General features: G+C 35.2%; 1 protein-coding gene across 6 annotated transcripts in view; it reads left to right on the top strand.

The window, feature by feature from the left end:
* The window catches only part of MYO6 (myosin VI), a 112,783-nt gene extending 96,292 nt beyond the window's left edge, over positions 1 to 16,491 (top strand). For 3 of the 6 annotated variants that reach the window (XM_075414479.1, XM_075414480.1, XM_075414485.1), the window contains 7 exons: positions 1,446 to 1,475; positions 1,948 to 1,986; positions 5,173 to 5,276; positions 6,614 to 6,745; positions 9,274 to 9,300; positions 11,500 to 11,718; positions 13,195 to 16,491. In XM_075414479.1, the coding sequence (XP_075270594.1) occupies positions 1,446 to 1,475; positions 1,948 to 1,986; positions 5,173 to 5,276; positions 6,614 to 6,745; positions 9,274 to 9,300; positions 11,500 to 11,718; positions 13,195 to 13,394 (751 nt within the window). In that variant the 3' untranslated portion in view covers positions 13,395 to 16,491. The remainder of the gene's footprint in view (positions 1 to 1,445; positions 1,476 to 1,947; positions 1,987 to 5,172; positions 5,277 to 6,613; positions 6,746 to 9,273; positions 9,301 to 11,499; positions 11,719 to 13,194) is intronic. The other 3 variants (XM_075414481.1, XM_075414483.1, XM_075414484.1) reach the window with 3 other exon arrangements.
* Positions 16,492 to 18,393: the final 1,902 nt, after the last annotated feature.

Genomic DNA, 18,393 nt, shown 5'->3' with positions numbered 1-18,393 from the left:
TATTTGTTTTGAACCAAACATGCCATTTAATAATTTAAATGCAAACTCTCAGAACTTGTTTTAACTGATACCAGTTAAAATTTTACTGGACTCTAAGGAAGTTATGTTCTGCCATCTTCTGGATTCGAGACTTGCATATTACCATATGATACACTGAAATCCCTGTGACTTTTATCTATGTGTATTGCTCTTTTCTGTTACATTTTGCTGTGGTAAAATAAAGCACGCCTCACTCCTTACTGAATTCTGGTTCTACAGTGTTTTCACATAATTTTGTAAAAGAACGTTTCACGATTACACGTTGGCATGAATAAAAGGGTATTTTCCACTGTGCTGTACTACCTGTGGAGTAAAAGTAGTAAGAAAAAGGTGTTTTTTAGGTGCCACTTTGGTTGAAGGAACTCTTGTGTTTTGCTTATTTTTAAGGAATATGTGATACTGCATGTTGTCGTATTTGAAAATGAGTAGCCTCTTTACTTCTTTGCTATTTCTTTCAATAGCTTGCAGAATTCGCCTTTAGTTTTCATAGATGTTTAAAGGTTCATAAGTATCATTAGTTTCTTTAACAAATATACTTGTTGGCTCCTGTCACAAAGAAAATAAGTTGTGTGTTCTGGCAGTAGATCCAGCATTTTTATTTGTGCTTATTCTGTGCTGGATGTGCTGGACCTCTCCTAGCTTCATCCAGTTTTATTACTGATTCACTATTTGAACGCACGTGTAATAAGAGATTTACTGCACCTAGAGGTAAATTAACAGACGTGATTAGCGCTTAAGTAATAAATTTGTTAAAGAAAAAATACCAGTTTTCAACTGTGCATATTTTTAATTTATGATGTGACTTATTGAAACATACAGTATAGCATATAGCACCAAAATTAGCTAGCCTCAGTGAAGGTGTTGAGAGTATATATGTTCTGTGTGTTGCGTTGGAACAATTCAAAGAAGTTCTGATTTGTAGCGTATTCAATGCTACATGTGTGTACATGTGAGTCTTCAGTACGACAGTGAGACTCAATGTATTTTCACAGCTTGCATGAAGCAGCTACCTGTCTTGTTCCCGGAGTAGCTACATGAGGACTGCGGGTATTTCTTGTGATATACTGATCCAGGCATAAAATATATCAGTACAATGTCTCAAAGTCTTTGATTTTGAAATATGGGGTGGGAGAAAGGATGGGGGCAATTTCCGCTTGCACATTTTTTCCAGATTATCTTAATTTAACTTTTAAAAAATAATCTAACACTCATAATTGAATGAGAAAGGTGAAGAAAAAAGTCTGTGGAATCCTGTTTCTCAATTCAAAAAAAAAAAAAGAAAAAAAATAAGGTAATAAATAAGATGTAAGAGAGCAGGAAATACTATGACCCACCTTTTCCAACTTCAGTTATTAGAAAGGTAACTGGGAAGTAGTCTGTCTAACATAAATATCTTCTATTTGCAGAGCCAATGGAACAAAGCCACAAATGACTGCGTATGGCATTTTTTCCATTTGAGTGCACTAATAGAAAAAAACCAACACTAATTAATTCAAAGGAAATTGATATTGTCCTCTTATTTACTAATTCCCCATAATAATATCTATTAGCGTGCATCTGTAAACTTTAAATCAGTTCATAATACCTTATATCCACTACTTTGCTTATGTCTAATCAACAAGTTAATAATCTAATTTACCTAATAATATCTATTTAAAGATGAATATGTAATTCGTGTAAACTTCTTCACATACCATCCATTTTTCAATGACCTGTGTGATTTATTATTCTTTACAGAATCACAACTGTATATCTGTGTATTACAATGGAGATTATTTGAAATAAGTATCTGGGTTTTTTGTGCACTTGAATTAGCTTCAATTTGGTTGGCAAGTGACTGTCACAGTTATAAAGGCTGTTTTTATATTATTATGTTTGGTTTATGCTTATTTATCAATTTTCTTATAGGGAGCAAATGGCCACAGAAATGTCAGAAATATTGTCTAGGTAGGTGGGAAGACAACACCAAATGAATCAATCATTTTATAAAAAGAAATCACACATGAAATGGGTTGCATTATTATGGAATGAAAAATAATGGAATCAGTTTCTTTTTTTTTAAAGTGCTAAGCAGATATGTAAATTATTTCCTTCAGATAAATTTCCTTTATCAACACCTTTTTTCCAGAAATTATTTTCCTGCTATTTCAATTTATTGTATAAAAAAATAAATTAAGAGTAGTTCACATACCCTGGTATTTTGTGTAATTTTGATGTTCCTCCAGCTTTATTCTCTTCTCACCTTTCTTATAATGATAATAGAAAACTAGGCTCCACATCTTTCTAAGGAGGATTTCTACAGATTCAACACAGAGTTAAAGAGTTATTTAATGTTAATGTAACTGTTAGTGCTTTTATTAAGAAAATAGTTGTTATAATTCCATTCACATAAAAGCGGTTTTGAAAATTACGAAGTTAAAAGCATAGTAAAACTCCTCTGAAGACATCTAGACAAAATCCACTTCTGAGACTTCTTGAATGCTAATACAAGATTTTGTGTGCAGGGCAGGAGGGAAGGAGAATGCTGGTTTAGATCCGAATACAATTCAACTGTAATGGTCTCGTAGCAGTTTGTGTTAGAATACTAATTCTCTGTTGAAAGAAGTTGTTATAATGTCCTCCACATCAGTAAGTAATTGGAAAGTGTTTTGTGCAACTTGAGGACAAAAATAACCGTTTGACATTCATTTTCTGAAGCTCACATAAAATTCTAAACAATTTCCCTTCTTAAAAGTGAATCTGTTGTTAAACAAGCTACTATGCTATGTGTATATGGTCTGAAGATGATTGATCTCACATGACTGATGAGTTTTCTAGTTGTAGCGTTGATAATTGGGAATGCAGCTCTTAACTGAATTTGTTTCTTGTGGTGGCATTAAGAACAGGAATAAACAATGTGTGTAATAAAGTTAGCATGTGAATTTAGATGGTTAGATTGTATTGCATGTGCTGATGTAGTTCCAATGACAATGGCCAATTCTTAATGTGCAAAAAAATGACAAAGCTCTGCGGCAAAGTCAGAGGCTCTATGTTTTGGTTGAATTCAAAATGCCGTACTTCTTACTGCGGCAAAGTATGGTGCTCTTCTTACTGCCATACTATTGTGCTTAAAGTGATCTGCAGAGCACAGAGTAGTACTGTAATGGAAAGGCTAAGCTATTCAATTGGATTAGCGTTCTTACAGATTACTAGTTTAACCAAAGGTCTTACAGCCTAGTTCTGCTGTTCTAAATTATGTAGCAAAGTCTTACAGTGGTAGGTAGTGTTGCTAATTAAGGAAAATCCTTAGGATTTGTCAAATTAGATTCAAAAGGTTAGACACAAGGCAGCGGAAATTGCATTTAGCAGCAATCCTTTAATGTCCTACAGGTATGCCAGTGATGATAAAGTATTAAAATACAGATTTTGAAGGAGACTGTCTAATGATTTGTTTTATGAGTAGTGCTAAGGGTGAGGAAAAGTTCCTTTCCCTCAGCTTTTATGTCAGACTTCTGACATACTATAACTGGAAGCTGTGTTGACTCAGATTAGTAGTATCAATAGGCATAATTAAGCTGATGCTGCAATAAACAGTAAGATTCTGTAGTTTTAATTACATTTGAAGAGGTGGTTCAGTTGGTATCAAGAAGAACATTTGGTTAAACAGATTGTTTTATTCTATGAAACTTAAAAAGAAATTGCTTTTGTTATCTCTGCTTTCAGAACTACTGTATCTACAGAGAGAAATTTTTCACTGCAAATGTATTTATAACCTATTAAGTAAAAAGGGAAAACAAACAACATAAAATTTGGTAGTCCCACATGAGACCTTTATGGAAAAATAAACTTTGAAATAATATTCACTGGATTATAAATACTATAATAATGTAACAGTCCCACAAAGATATTGCTGCACAAACAGGCATTAACTGAAAAGGCCTGGTTTCTTTCTCTCTTGTGAATTTTTCAAATGACGTATTGCATCAAGTATTTTGCTACTCTGTTAAAGTTCCAGTTTCTTCTGAACAAATCCTCTCGGATCCTGAAAGATAATTCAGTGTGCCTCGTGTTCTAAGCGACAGGCATTAGCAGAAGTTGAAGTCATGTGTCTCTTTCTGAATTCCTTAGTGTTTAAAAAGTATTCTGATCGTCACAGAATGTTGGAGTGTTTTGAACTTAGCTTATATCCAGATAATCCATGGGAAGTTTGCTGTTGCTAAGGGAGAGTTCTTCTACTTCTTATCCATACCATTTCTAAGGGGGGGAAAAAAACCCTCAGGTTTATCTTTATATGTATACATGTAATCTTTTATTTCTTTGTTACATGAATAACCTCATGCATACTGTTAAAGATGAAGGAGGTTTTACTAATAATTTCTCACTTGCATTTGCTGTTGGCTTTATTGCGTACTACCTACATGATGACTAACTTTTGCCTGTGAAAAACACAGTTTCTAGATGAGTCTTTTTATACTGGTCAACTTTTCTTGTGAATGTGGTCTTTTTCTCATTGATATCTATTAATGACTCCCCCCTTCCCCCCCAATAAATACTGGTATTCTCAGACAGCTACTATAAAATTAATGTAAAATTAATTTGATTTCCTCTCTCAAATTAGACTTTTGTCAAAGACATAAAATATTTTCGCTAGTCTTAGAACAAGGATTTTGTCCTAATCCAGTTTTAAAAGGTAGAGGACAGCCTTTTCTGCCTTCTGCTTGTGTGCTTCAGAAATACTTTTCCTCGTCTGTTTTTTGAATAGAACTAAAAATGTGTAAGGCCACTCTTTGTTGTCTGTATTCTGCATCTTGACTAGTACCAAGAAAAGTGTACATTAGCGTGGGGTGAGGTACTCATGAATAAAATATGTGTCTTTTCACACAGAAGCACTATTAATAGCAATTTGTTTTAATCTCCAGGCAATCAATCAGATTATTATATGATTTTGGATATAAAAGATGCTTTCATTTTTTCTTAATCGTTTGAACATCTTGAAAATAATAATGTACTTTGCCTTCGAATTCAGTCCCTCTGCTGCTGATTTTCATTGTAATAAGCATGCTGCAGTGTTGATCGTGGGATCTGTTCCTCCTGTTATGAAAACTCCAGTTTCAGACTTGAAAAAATAAGTTGTATTTTTTTTAATAATTGTAGGGGTCCTTCAGTTCAAGCCACAAAAGCTGCTGCTGGTACTAAGAAGCATGATCTCAGTAAGTGGAAGTATGCAGAGCTTCGCGATACAATCAATACATCCTGTGGTAAGTTGGGGTTTTTTTTTCTGATTTGAGAAAGAAGTCAAGTTTTAGTTGTATGAAAAATCTTACTTTATTCCTATGACAAATACAAAAACTTGCTTATGGATTTATTTAAGTTTGAATGTCGAATTAATTTTAAAAAGGTCTGTTACTCCAAAGAGAACAGCGAACTAAGCTATTTCCTTATTGAGTAAACAGAATTTCCTTTGTTACCTCCTTTACTGATTATGCTGGTAAACTGCTTGGGCCATAATATACATGTTATGTTTTCTTAATTAAATTATCTCAGTTTTATGTATTTCCACAAAGGGAATAATAGTTATTATGCTTTACCTAGAATTTGCGTGTTCTAAGAAAGTTTTTGCTATCACTTCTCACTGTCACCAACTCACAAAAAAGCAAATATGTTATGTAAAGCACAGCGTGAAATATTTTCTGTCTTAGATGTTCATATTATTCATTAATTTTCAAAATATTGTAACTTCATTTGGGAAGCTCACAGTTGGAATATTAATTACTTTTCCCCTAATGTTGTGAAGATAGAAACAGATAAGAATTATTTCTTTGTTAAGTATTACTGTTCCTTCCTGGTTGTGATTGAAAGCAGTTGGTTAATTTCTGATTTAAGATAACTCATAATTTCTCCATCGATATAGAAACTGGAAACAAACTCATTCTCTCTGTTTGCATTTAAAACCCAAATTTAGCTCCAAATTCTAATTGTGTCTCAGTTGTTTTTACATATGCGAGACTGGAGCAATGCTTTCATCTGAATAGATGGTGCAGTAATGCGTGGTGCTAATGTGTGTTCATCACTATTGATGCCAGTTTGGATGCTCTTAGATGACTAATGAAAAAGCCTTGCAATCATTCAGTCTCTTAGTATCGTGAAACTCAGCAAAATAGAAATATATTTAATAAAGTGGAAAAAACCCTAGATCTGCGCAGTCAAATTGCTGATTTTCTTTTTTTGAATTGCAGAAATAAAGTTCACTGGTGACATTCTATCTGTTTCTGCACTGCTTGGCTTGTGATAATGTCAACAGACAAATTTAGGAAAGTGAAAATGTTATTTGTAGCATTTCACTGCTCCAGATCTCGCAGCAGAACCAGCTACTTTGGGGATTGCCATTCCTCTAAAGGAGAAAAGGACATATAACGCTCCAAGGATCTTTCTGGGCCATACAATACAGGCCCTGTTGCTGCAGAAAATTTGGATACATTATATTAGTGTTACAAATTGATCTAAAATTATGTGCCTAGCAATATAGAGAAGCATTTCATAAATAATTTTTCTAATTTTTTTACCCTCCTCCCTTCCTTCCTCATTTTTGAGACAGATATTGAACTGTTGGCAGCTTGCAGAGAAGAGTTTCACAGAAGGCTAAAGGTATATCATGCTTGGAAATCCAAGAATAAGAAACGCAATGCAGAAACAGAACAGCGTGCTCCCAAATCAGTCACAGACTATGGTGAGGAGAGATAATTTAGTGTTTATAACAATTTTGGTGACAATATTCTAAAGAAAACATTTTTAGAATGAACTTTGGTTTTGCTAGGTTGAAGGAAATTCTTGGGTTTTTTAGAGTATGTTTATGTTGATTTACCTTAATTATTCTGAAAAGATTGTAAGTGGCAAATACTTTGCAAAAAGTAGAATACTTCCAGGAGATCCAGATAAATGTACCAAACAGCTTTCCCTAAAACCTTTTCTCATACCAATTCATATCTGTTAAAAATAGTTCTTGATTTGCTGTTGCAGTTGCTGGCAGTTCTGCTAAATGTTCATTGCTGTTCTTAAGACTAAAGATGATCATTGTCCATTTATGAAACTGGTTTGCATTTTGAGACTTTTGAGGCTGTTTTTAAGATCGTTCGTACTAGTTCTGACCTCTGTAATTACAGATGTTGCTTTCTGAGAGTAGTTAGTGATAGTTCAGATCAGAAAATCATACCTAAGGATAGAATAGAGACTCTAAAAATAGTTCTCAGATAGTCCATCTATCAGAGAATTGCATGTGATTTTTTTGGTGCTATAAAAAACAGGATTGGAAGGAATCATGCTCTCTTACATAATTCACTATTACGTATGGGGTCCAGACAAAACAAGAAGTATTGGTGGTAAGGGTTTTTTCCTCATGCTTTTATTGTTTCATAAGATACAAATGTGTAAGACATAGATGTAGATGTTGTAAAAGGTGCTAATAATTTTCTCATTTACATTAGCATAAGCCGTATTTTTTTCAGGTTACATTCGCTTTTTAAAAATTCCATGAGTGTTGATACTGCAGTTTTGATTATGGGATGACAAATTTTGCATTGTCCCCGCTTTCTTTAATTAGACTGTCATTCTGCTGATTTCACAGATGGGTGTTTATTGTCACAGCAATGCACTAATGAGAATAAGTGACTGCCTTTTAAATTCTACAAGAAGATGCAGGAGTTACCATGTGTAACAGTGCCAGACCTGAAAATTAGGTCGCCAGTTTCTGGAGTGCTATTTGCAGTGTGGATTGTTACTCTTTTGTTGCCACCCCTCCCTCCCCCCAAGGAATCTAAGAAATGAACAGGATCGCAGCGACTGGATATAATAATTTAGTCAGATCTTTCTTGCTGTCTTGTGATTGCATGATTCTCGTGATCCTGGCCATGCAGTTAATGGGAAAAGCAGAGGAAAGGGAAGGTGGGGAGAAGATGCTCTACCTAAAGTCCCATTAGCTTGGGATTTGAGCATTGTCCTGGGACATGAGGGATACAGATCCCAGGGGATACAGGTGCCCTACTTTCACTGTTAGTCCTTATACTAAGGTGTCTCCTTCCCCTTGATTCATTTACTGAGTTATGCATTGCTTGAGCATTACCTGAGAACTTGAGCTTTTCCAGGAACTTTGGAACAGATATATGGCAGGTGAAATCTGGACCCCTGGAAAAGATTTTATCAAAGAATGGGTCCTTGTGGCCATGCCTAGTAATGTGTTTTTAAGTGCTTAAGAAAGCTTATGACTGAAACAGCAGGAAAACATACTTGAAGCACTTCTGCAAAGTGCTAAGTTGCTTTGAATTTGAGTTTGCAAATTCTGTCTGGAGCTAAATGGGTAAAACAAATATGCATGCACAGTATTGCTGGTGGGAAGTATCCAAGAACAGAAAATCATCACATTTAGTTAGACATTTACAGCATTCTTTTCAATGTTTTCCATTGCATTTTTTTACTTTTCTTGAAATATGGCTTCATGTTTCTGAAGAAAAGTTAGAACATTGTAGTTCAGAAGGCGGCCACTGGTAGTGACCTTTAGAGACTCTTGTTAATGTCAGAAGTAATTCTTCCTGTTGCAAATAATTATACTACATGGGCGTTTCACATCTATGTATTGTAACGATCTGAAAAGGTAATGAGAAGGAACTCTGATTTCTTCGGTGTTTAAGCTAAAAGTCTTTCAGGTGTTGGTGGATGTGTGCTTCAAATCATGTAGTTTCTTCTTTCTGTCTTTTCACTGATGTCATATAATTCTACAGATATCCTTTAATTAAATTCATACATTCAGTATAGAAGCTAAACACAGATTTCTGTATTATTACTGGAATAGGCAGATTTGGTACTAACAGAGGTCTGGAATTTTTTTCCTAGCAGAAATGTCAGAAATTGATAGTACTACTTTAGCTAAGTAGCAGATTTGTTACAGCAATCTTTGCTTAGCAGGTATACAACCAAGGTTTTGTAACAGGCATTGCAAATCATTGAAGTAATCAATTTAAAAAATAAATCCCAATGAAAATAGAAGCAGTTGGAAATCTATGAAACTTGAGGAAAGGAGACATTTTATATGTTTCAGTGAGCAGAAATTTAATAGAAATACTTAGCTCAACATCTGTGTTTTTCTTCTAACTAGAATTTCCATTTGTTTATCAGCGTTGGTGAAAATTGTTGAGGTAATGAAACTATAACTTCCAAAGGATCAGCACTTTTATGTTTTGTTCAACATGTAATATTTGTTCACAGATTTTGCACCATTTTTGAGCAACTCACGTAAGTGGGGAGATGGTTGTTTAAGCTAACTTTGAAGAATAGAACACTTGAGAGCTCTATACTAACATTAATCCAGTGTTTTGCTACATGTGTACATAGAATTCAATTATTCAAAAAATTTCTACATTACAATTTGGCAATATTATTCAATTAATGGTAACTATATGTTGCTCTGGTAATTTACGAATGTACTTTACTGCTCATCTTCATGAAATCCGACCCCTTTGAGCAGTTACGGGAAGGGAGAATGAAATAACCTTTCTATGTAGGTTATTTGAAGGTATAATCTTCTTTTTTTCCTCCCCCCTTCCTCCCTGAAATACCATGCTTGTTCTAACATTTTTTTACTGTCTGCACATGGCTTTTTGTTGTAGCAAAACTCTGGAATCAACTTAATGTAACAGCTATCTTCCTAGCACACAAACTAACATTCAGGTGATGGTTTCTTTGGAATAAAGAACTACAATTCCGTAGCACTGAAAAGTAGAGGCTGTATTGGCTGCTTAGCATTTCTGTCCTCTAGATTTCCTATTGGATTTAGGTGTGCATAGGGGTAGAAATAAGCCTTAGCAGTTATCACTGCAGTGCAAAAAGTGTTTGACAGTACTAAAGCGCTCGTCTGCTGTGGTAAATGTTCAGACAACCTGCAGAAAAGAGTTTATTTCCTGTAAACTGTAGACTATGTCTCCCTGTATAATACATGCTTTATCAGAGTTGGTGTACAAAATTAGCATTCACCTATTAAAATCTATTTTGGTTTTCTTCCCTTTGTTTATGTAGACATGCCAAAAAAAAATTTGGGAGTAAGATTCGTGTAGTACATGTGTATTTTTTTAAGATTCTGCTTTTCAGATTTAGGAAAATTTTTTATGCTTGAATCTAAGTGGAAGAAATTCCAAGGTATAGTGGCTAGTCTATTAGTCTTGTTAATCCTTGTGAAAGTACATTATTAGAAGTGATGCTTATTTTTCATTTTATTAAATTTTAGCTCAAAAAATAGCTTTGCTGCATAATAGACAATGGACAGAAAAGGAATTCACTTATAGTTTTTCCCTTTATGTTGAAACGTGAAACTGTTAATACTGATTTTCTTTTGTAGAGATGGCATAGATTCACATTCAGAATACTTAAACAGGGTGTTTGTAACAGTGTTTTTGTAAACTGCTAAAACACGACCAGTAATAAACTTTTGCAGGAGGCGGTTATTAAAGGAAAGGGTTTTGCTTGTAAGAGCATTTACTACTTATAACTGATTATGATTGTGTATGTGTAACATTAAGAAGGTTGATCAGTGAACATAGAGAGTATTTGCTTCTATTTGAAAGAAAGTTTCTTTCTGAAGTCTGAAATGTGTGGGACTCTGAGGGACTCCAGAAATGCACATGGGAAATGTTTACCAAAAATACACATAAAGCTTTAAAAGATTTCATATGACTCTGTCTCCTCTAGATGATTGATCTATTGATCTTAATGGTCAGAAATAAACAATTTCTTTAAAAAAGAAAGCAGTCAGAGAGTAGTTCTAATGCTGGAGCTCAGTACACACAAATCTGGGCAGAAAGTTATGTTTGGTGGCAGCTTTGTAATAAGCAGTGTTTGTTGTCACCATTTCTATTAACAAATTGCTCATTTCTAACAATATTACACACTCTTCTGTGTTGACTGTCAGAAATCTTCCAGTGGTGCTTTGTATTTTTGTACTGAAATTGCTTCTTTGTACTGTGACCTTGTTTTACAAAGAGATGGACTGAACTACTGCAGTTACTGATTAATGTTTCTGGTTGGTGAGAAATTTTGTATGGGAATTTTTGCCTCAGATACTGATTTAAAGCAGAATGTGTTGTTTTAGTCGTTTTGTCTAAGCATACGTGGTGCAGTTGAGCAACCTAGTATTACAAGTAGATACAGTAGTCAATGTGAGCCTTTCCTTACCACTGTGGTAGCTGTAGTGATTAGAAGAATGCACATAAGACAAGATGGGAATACTTCTTAGGCTTGATGAGACTTCAGATGACCTTGTTTTCAGAGAGAATCTCTCAGATTTTGGGGGGTTTAGTTTGGTTTTTAGGTTGGTTTGTTTATTTTGGGGATTTTGTTTGTTTGTTTTTACTTTGCTGACTAATCAAGCAAGTCCTAATATGGCTCTCTTGTTTTCTGGTTTTTTTTGTTTGCTTGTTCTTGGGTTTTTTGGTATGATAGCTCAACAGAACCCGACAACCCAGCTACCAGCCAGACAACAAGAGATTGTAATAAACAGACAACAGCGTTACTTCCGCATTCCCTTCATCCGTCCCGCGGACCAGTACAAAGATCCCCAGAACAAGAAGAAGGGTTGGTGGTACGCACATTTTGATGGGCCGTGGATTGCTCGACAAATGGAACTTCACCCTGACAAGGCACCCATTCTCCTTGTAGCGGGTTGGTATTGAAAGCAAAATTCAAATGTTGAAAAGGTTCAGAGTTGATAGCTTACTGTAGAAAAAGAGGCTGATGATGGAAGTTTCCCAAGTTGTTTCCTCTTTTTTTTCTGCCGTTCTTCTCTGGGCAGAATTTGAGGATTTGGGACTGCTGTTGATGGTGGCCAAATGTTGTGGAATATCATTTGGAGATGTAACTGGTCACGTGTTTTACTTGTACATGTACTGTAATCCAGGAAATCATAGACAGAGTGGGAATCCAAATGTAAATGGTTTTATTATTAAGCGTTCTCAGTTTATTCATTGAACTGGGGAGAGCATGAGGATAAAACATCACAGTAAATCTGGGGAAGTTCTACTCATCATTGTATTGTTTTTTAATTAGCTTTGAAAAATTACAGCAGTTTCCATTAAAACAATTTGTGCGTATGATATATTGTCTTTCCATAGTATGGTGCTAATAACAAACTGATGCTTCTACCAGGTTTATGCTGTCTAGGATGGGAAAATAGCTTTTTAGTCTTGAACATTTAAAATAAAAACTAAATGTGGCAATGGATAGGTAGAGATTTTATCTGGTAATTAAATGTATCTGCCTTTTCTGGAGGATAATAAAAGGGGGACAAAACACTGGAGAAATGCTGTTTAGAGTTCTGTGTTTTGGGTTTTTGTATTTTACTTGGGGACTGAGGAAGCAGCCATCACCAATTTGTTTAGCTGCAGAGTGATGCTTTACTAGCATCACAAAAGGACAAGAACAAAAGTTCCTAGGTTTTCTGCTAATTATTTTTAATAGAATTCCTTATACCACTGTTACCTGTTCAGTGTCAAAGCCCATGGCTAAAATGCTGTCATGAATACCGCATTTAATGGATCACCTATTATGATAAGATTAAAATACAGTGAGTGAGCTACACTCATCATTTCATTGGATTCCCTGTGTCAGTCCCATTTGGTAAACATTGTGTGTTTAGCGTGGGAGGCTGACAGGTTAAGAATACTGGCTACTTGATCAAAAATCTTGAGTTCTTAGTCACTTTGCTACATTTAAACAAAATAAATAATAACAGCAGTTCACTGTAAAACTGAAAGTATGTGTAAAACACACATGGTTGTCATGCTGTAGTGAATTTCAGGACAATATATCAAGATGCTGATCTTCTCAGCTTCTTTGCTTTGTTCCTTTATGCTCGCTTTTTAAGCCAAATTTTTTCAGTAGCAGCACCTGATACTAGTTGATTCTGGTAACACTTTTCTGCTCTGTTTGGAAAAAGAAAACAACCCCAACCAAAAAGCCCCAAAACAAACCAGCCAATTGTGTCTGAGGACTGATTTCCTCGTAAGCTCTGAAGTCTATTAACAAACCAGAGCTTGAGAGAGGAAATCTAATTAACAAAGATCTACTCTTTGTTAATAGGACCTTTGAATGATGTAAAAGCTTTATAAAGATTTTTTCCTTTTCCCTTTACCATTTCAGGTAAGGACGATATGGATATGTGCGAGCTTAATCTTGAAGAGACTGGCTTAACTCGGAAGCGAGGTGCTGAGATTTTGCCGAGACAGTTTGAAGAAATTTGGGAGCGCTGCGGAGGTATCCAGTATCTTCAAAACGCGATTGAAAGCAGACAAGCTCGTCCTACATATGCTACAGCTATGCTGCAGAACCTCTTGAAATAAATGGTCACTTTGCACAGCAGCGTTCGAGACGAGAACCCTTGCCTGCGATACAAAGGGAAGAGTTCCTCTGTGCAGCAGAGGACGTAAACATTCTATAATCATATTAGAGATGTTTAATATAAAGTGAACAGATTTTATTAATCATGTGGTTTGTTAATTTGTACTTTATGAAGTTTAATTTGTGTAGTGAACTTTACTAGGTATGAGGACCTTGAAGAAATTTCAGTCAGTGTAGTTTGTTGCATTTTGTTTATATATTGCATTTTCTTTAACAGTTTCTGTTATAGCTCTCAACACTTGTTAGCAATCTGTCTATACTTGGGTACATATTACAAAGAACCACATTGCAACCAGCTTTTTATAAAATCCCCTCTTTGAAACACTGAAGAGTTGGCTTCGAGTGGTGGCCTAGTAAAGACGGTGTGCTGTTTTTAATAACTGGAATTGTGAGGCCTTAGCTTTGACTTCTGTTCCGGAGAAGTTGGAGTATACTTTTATATAATCTGAGACATTTTATGTCCTGATTTGAAAACTGGTTAGTGTCTGTATTTACTGACTTTTTCAGAAACTGATGGGAAATCCTTATGAACTTGAGACCCATAAATTCCTGTATTTAATGCATTCTCTGTCTTGGTTTAAGAGAAATGGTTTCTGTGCATTCTGAGAAGAGCATTCATATATGTCAATAGTGTGTAATACTGGAGGTACTCAAAGAATGTACAGCTCATTAGGGCTTGTCCCGATTCTCCCTGTTTCTTTTTTTGTTTGTCTCTTTGAGTACGAATTTCCTTTACACTTTTATTTTTCTGACCAAATTTCTGTTAGGAATTCTTGAACAGTTTGTTTATCCAGGCAGTGTAATTTCAGTACAGTGTGCAAAAACGTCCAAGTCTTACATCTGGAGGCACATAAGATTAAGGATAGCATAAGGGAAAGATGTTCAGCTTTTTGGTGGCAGTAGAACTTAACTGAGTATTGAGGCCTGAGCCTCTGCCATCCTGTTTATTTTTGTGTAACAAGGTGCTTTTGTTAGATTGTATAAAAATTTGGTCCAATAACATAACGCATCATCTTAATACTATGTGCAGATGAGATAGCTACAATTTTTAATATACTGGAATATCGCATTGAACCTTATTAAGCAGTTCATTTTGAGAGTTTTTGTAGGTGGGAATTACTAATTTTCATACCATTTCAAGATGCATCTAATTCACTTAAGTGAACATGTTTTCACCATGCTGGCCATTATTTCATGTTAAATTTCATATTAAAATAGTTTCCTCACTGTTTACTCAGTTTGAAACTTTAGGAACTCGTGGAAACTTTTTAAATGCAGAACTATACTTCATTAGCAACTTTCAAGAGGTACAGTTCTGTAGCACAGAGAAAGCTCGTGGTGCATACAGCCTTGCTGACCTTAGGTTGTGCTTGCATGGCACAGTCTGCTTGCTGTCATAAATGCACTCCTTACTGTCATACATGTGGAGATATTTCAGCGGTACATGAAGTCTCTGAGTCTGCTACCTCAGAGAATCTCAGCTGCCACTGCATACCCACACTGCTTTTTGGTCATGTGATTGCAAACGAGAAAATGCTTTCGTTTTACCCAAACAAATTCTTCACTGAAGCAGTAATTTTTGGCTGAAACGTGAAAGGAGAAGTGCATCAGACGACTGGCTAGCAAGCTATGTACAAACCTGTACAGAGTTGCATGAGTTCAGAGGTGCTGCTTATGAAATTTAGATTATTGGTTTAATGTATTAATGAATTAGAACCAAAGTTTTAGAACTTCCAGTCTCCAGAAATTTAGCACTGCAAGAGGCTATGACCTGACCGTTCATGGCAATGCAAGGAAGAAAAATCACTGAACTAATAGGGCTGAGATGCCCTACCCTGTATTTATTACTATCTAGATTTAACTTCTTGACTTAACACATTCACTCCCAGTTCATATATATGTAAAAAAAAAATAAAACAGATCTTACGAGACTGAACATGGTAAGCAAAGAGCCTCAATACTTAACGAGAGTGTGTGTATGTATATACACATATATATGCTTAAATATTTTAGTATATGTATGTGTAAACATACTTGTGGGGAACTTAAATAAAACTGTTAACTGAATTTTTCCAGTGTGTTCCTTTGATTGTGCCAGGATTTCCTTGACTGGCATCAGAGAGAAAATTAATTTTTTCAAAATGGGGTGTATGGGAATTCTTGTTAACTAAATGACTAACAGATATGACCTATCAGGAAAATAAAATTGACTTTGAAATAGTGGAAGAGGAACTGGTGGCTGAATGTTCCCAAATGAGATGTTCCCACCCCTCTGCATTGCTCCAGCAGTACGGCTGAGGCAAGCAGAAGATGCATTCCCAAAAAGAGCATATTCTAGTTTGCACAGTAGCAGACTTTTTTTTTTTTTTCTTTCCTGCACCACAAGCATCTGCTTTTAGTTCTACTGATCTTTTTGTGCAACAAAATTAATTTTGAAAGCATTTCAGGTTTGGGTTTGTGTTTTTTTTTTTTTTTTTACATTGGGCAATATTCAGCTGCTTACTGATTGTTTCCGTTGTCCCATCTGCTGTGTCAGATAATTATACTGTTGGTTGATTTGGAGAGGAAATAAAAACAGGGGGGAAGGCATTGAACTGTAGGATTGTAGTATTACGTAATGCCCTTCTGATCTAGTTCCAGAGAAAAAATTAATTTCGTTTTTAAAGCAAAATGGTGAGCTAAACATATTGGCTTGCTTCTGTGTGTTTGACTTGAAAACAACAAAACAAAAAAATCTTCCTGCCTCTCAGTGAAGTTGTCCATTATAGTTGAGACACTCCAGAAAACAAAGGAGAGGAAGAGAATCACGGTGCCAGGCTATGTTACTGACGTGATCCAGAAGTGTGAATTCTCTAGAGAATGCTGCTTCCAGGATCGCAAGGTCGTTAAATACTTGTCTTTCATCCACTAATAAGATTGTTTTTCTTTACCTAGTTGAATCCTTTGGGTTTTTCTCCAAAATCTTTATTTAAAGTATTTAAATGACCTTCTAATACTGTACTGAAAATTAATAAAAAATAAATACATTCCATGTTGAAATCTCAGTTGTATCTCTCTCACTGTTTTGTCTTTAAAGATTTGAAGTGTAATAAGTAAGAGTAAATTAAGTTATGAGATGGATAAAAGGAGTTCTGTGCTGGAGCTGCCTAATGCTTTTCTGTGAGGTGTGTATGGTGCTTAAAGTGATGCTTAGTAAAGACTTTGACTTTACTTTCTAAGGTAAGTGTTCCTCTAAAATAACATTCTGGTATTAAGAAGTTCTGATTTTGTTATCTTAAAGTCTCATACCTCATTTCTCAGTATTTGTTGAAACAAGTATACTTCTACTTTTATTACTATTTTTTAACCTTTATTGCTATCGCTTCCAATGTATTTCTCATTTGCTGTGCTGTGTACTGTTTGCATCTTTTTCGTCAGTGACCAGTGAAACCACTTAGGATGCTCCAAGTTCGTATGCTGCAGGAAAAGTTGGAGGTTTGGGGTGGGGCTCTGGTGTTGCTTTTGGGTTTGTTGTTTGTTTTTTTTTTTTTTTAAAATAAAGTGTTATCAAACTTTCCTGTCTTAAAGGCCAAATCAGACTAGTATTTAATTTAAGAAGGCTGAAGTAATTCAGACTTTGATATCTAGGAGAGATAATTTTGTTTTGCTTTCCCTATGGCTTTCATTTCCAGCTGTAGCTTTACGACAGTTTTAAAATAATGTGATGTGTCTTAGTGTGGCATTAAATACCAAGGCAATTCCCTATGAAATTTTCAAGTAAATAGTTTTATTGTGTTTTATTGAAATACAAAAGGCTTACATCCAGCAAATATATTTGGTAATTAATAGTTGAGAGTGATAAATACAGTCATGAATAATCATTATTAAAATACACATTTTAAAATTACTTAGATTTTTAATCTGACTAGTGATGACTAGTATGAATTGAAATATACTAAACACATACAAAAATACATTTGTGATGGAAAAAATTGGAATGCGTTCAGCATTCTTAATGCGTTCTTAACTTACATGAGTGAAAAGCTAACATTTGTTGGCAGGGATGACTCCCAGTCCCCTGCAAGAAATATTTTTAAAGTAGAGTTTTATTCTGAAGTGTTACTGTGTAAAACCACCTCTTAGGTTTCGTTTTGATTTTTTTTTTTTTCCTAGTGCAGTAAAGTAAGTAAAAATACTATTTCAGCTGTAGAAACTCAACCTTGTATTCTTGGTGCATTGCCTTCATTTGTACACAGTCACCAGTTTTGGTGGTTTCACAGGCAAATCTGTGCAGTTAATTGTTTGGAATTTGTAAACAGTCCTTTTGAGTGTACATAACAAGGTAAACTAAAGTTCAGTCTTTGCTGTGTGAAGTGAAGTAAAAAGAGTTGTCACTAAAATCAGCTACTATCCTGAATATGTGCAAGTTTCACGCCTGGATGAGGAGCTGTCATCCAGCATAGTCAGGAACTTTGCAGAAGCTCAGTTTGAGCTGTAAGTACAACTTCTGGTATGCACCAAGCAGCAAGCAGTGCCTCAGTATCGTACAACACTGGTGCAGCATGTCTATATCTGTATATCTACGTATACACACACTCAAGGAAAAGATGTTCAAGGTGAAGTAATGCTCATACATGAATGGGGATTGTGGATCCATAGAGCATAAATTGCTAAGCCTGTAAAATACTGCGTGGCCACCCACTGTCTGCTTAGATTTCTTCTACAAAAACTTACAGTAACCTCTCGAAATTATTTGTGTGCGTACTGAGTTTAAAGTGTGCATATTTACGTGTGACTCCATAACCTGCTTGCTGCTGAGAGGGTGCTTGTGAATGTAAATCTCATGTTCTGAAAAGATGAAACTGCAGGTATTGTGCCTCAGCAAAAAGTTTTGAGCTCTTAGGATAAGACAGTTGAACTGTCACCAGAAATTAAGTGGCGAAGTGTGTATATACATATGTA

This window comes from Opisthocomus hoazin, chromosome 2 (genome assembly GCF_030867145.1).
Source record: "Opisthocomus hoazin isolate bOpiHoa1 chromosome 2, bOpiHoa1.hap1, whole genome shotgun sequence".
NCBI lineage: Eukaryota > Metazoa > Chordata > Aves > Opisthocomiformes > Opisthocomidae > Opisthocomus > Opisthocomus hoazin.
This window is presented reverse-complemented; position numbering and strand designations above follow the sequence as displayed.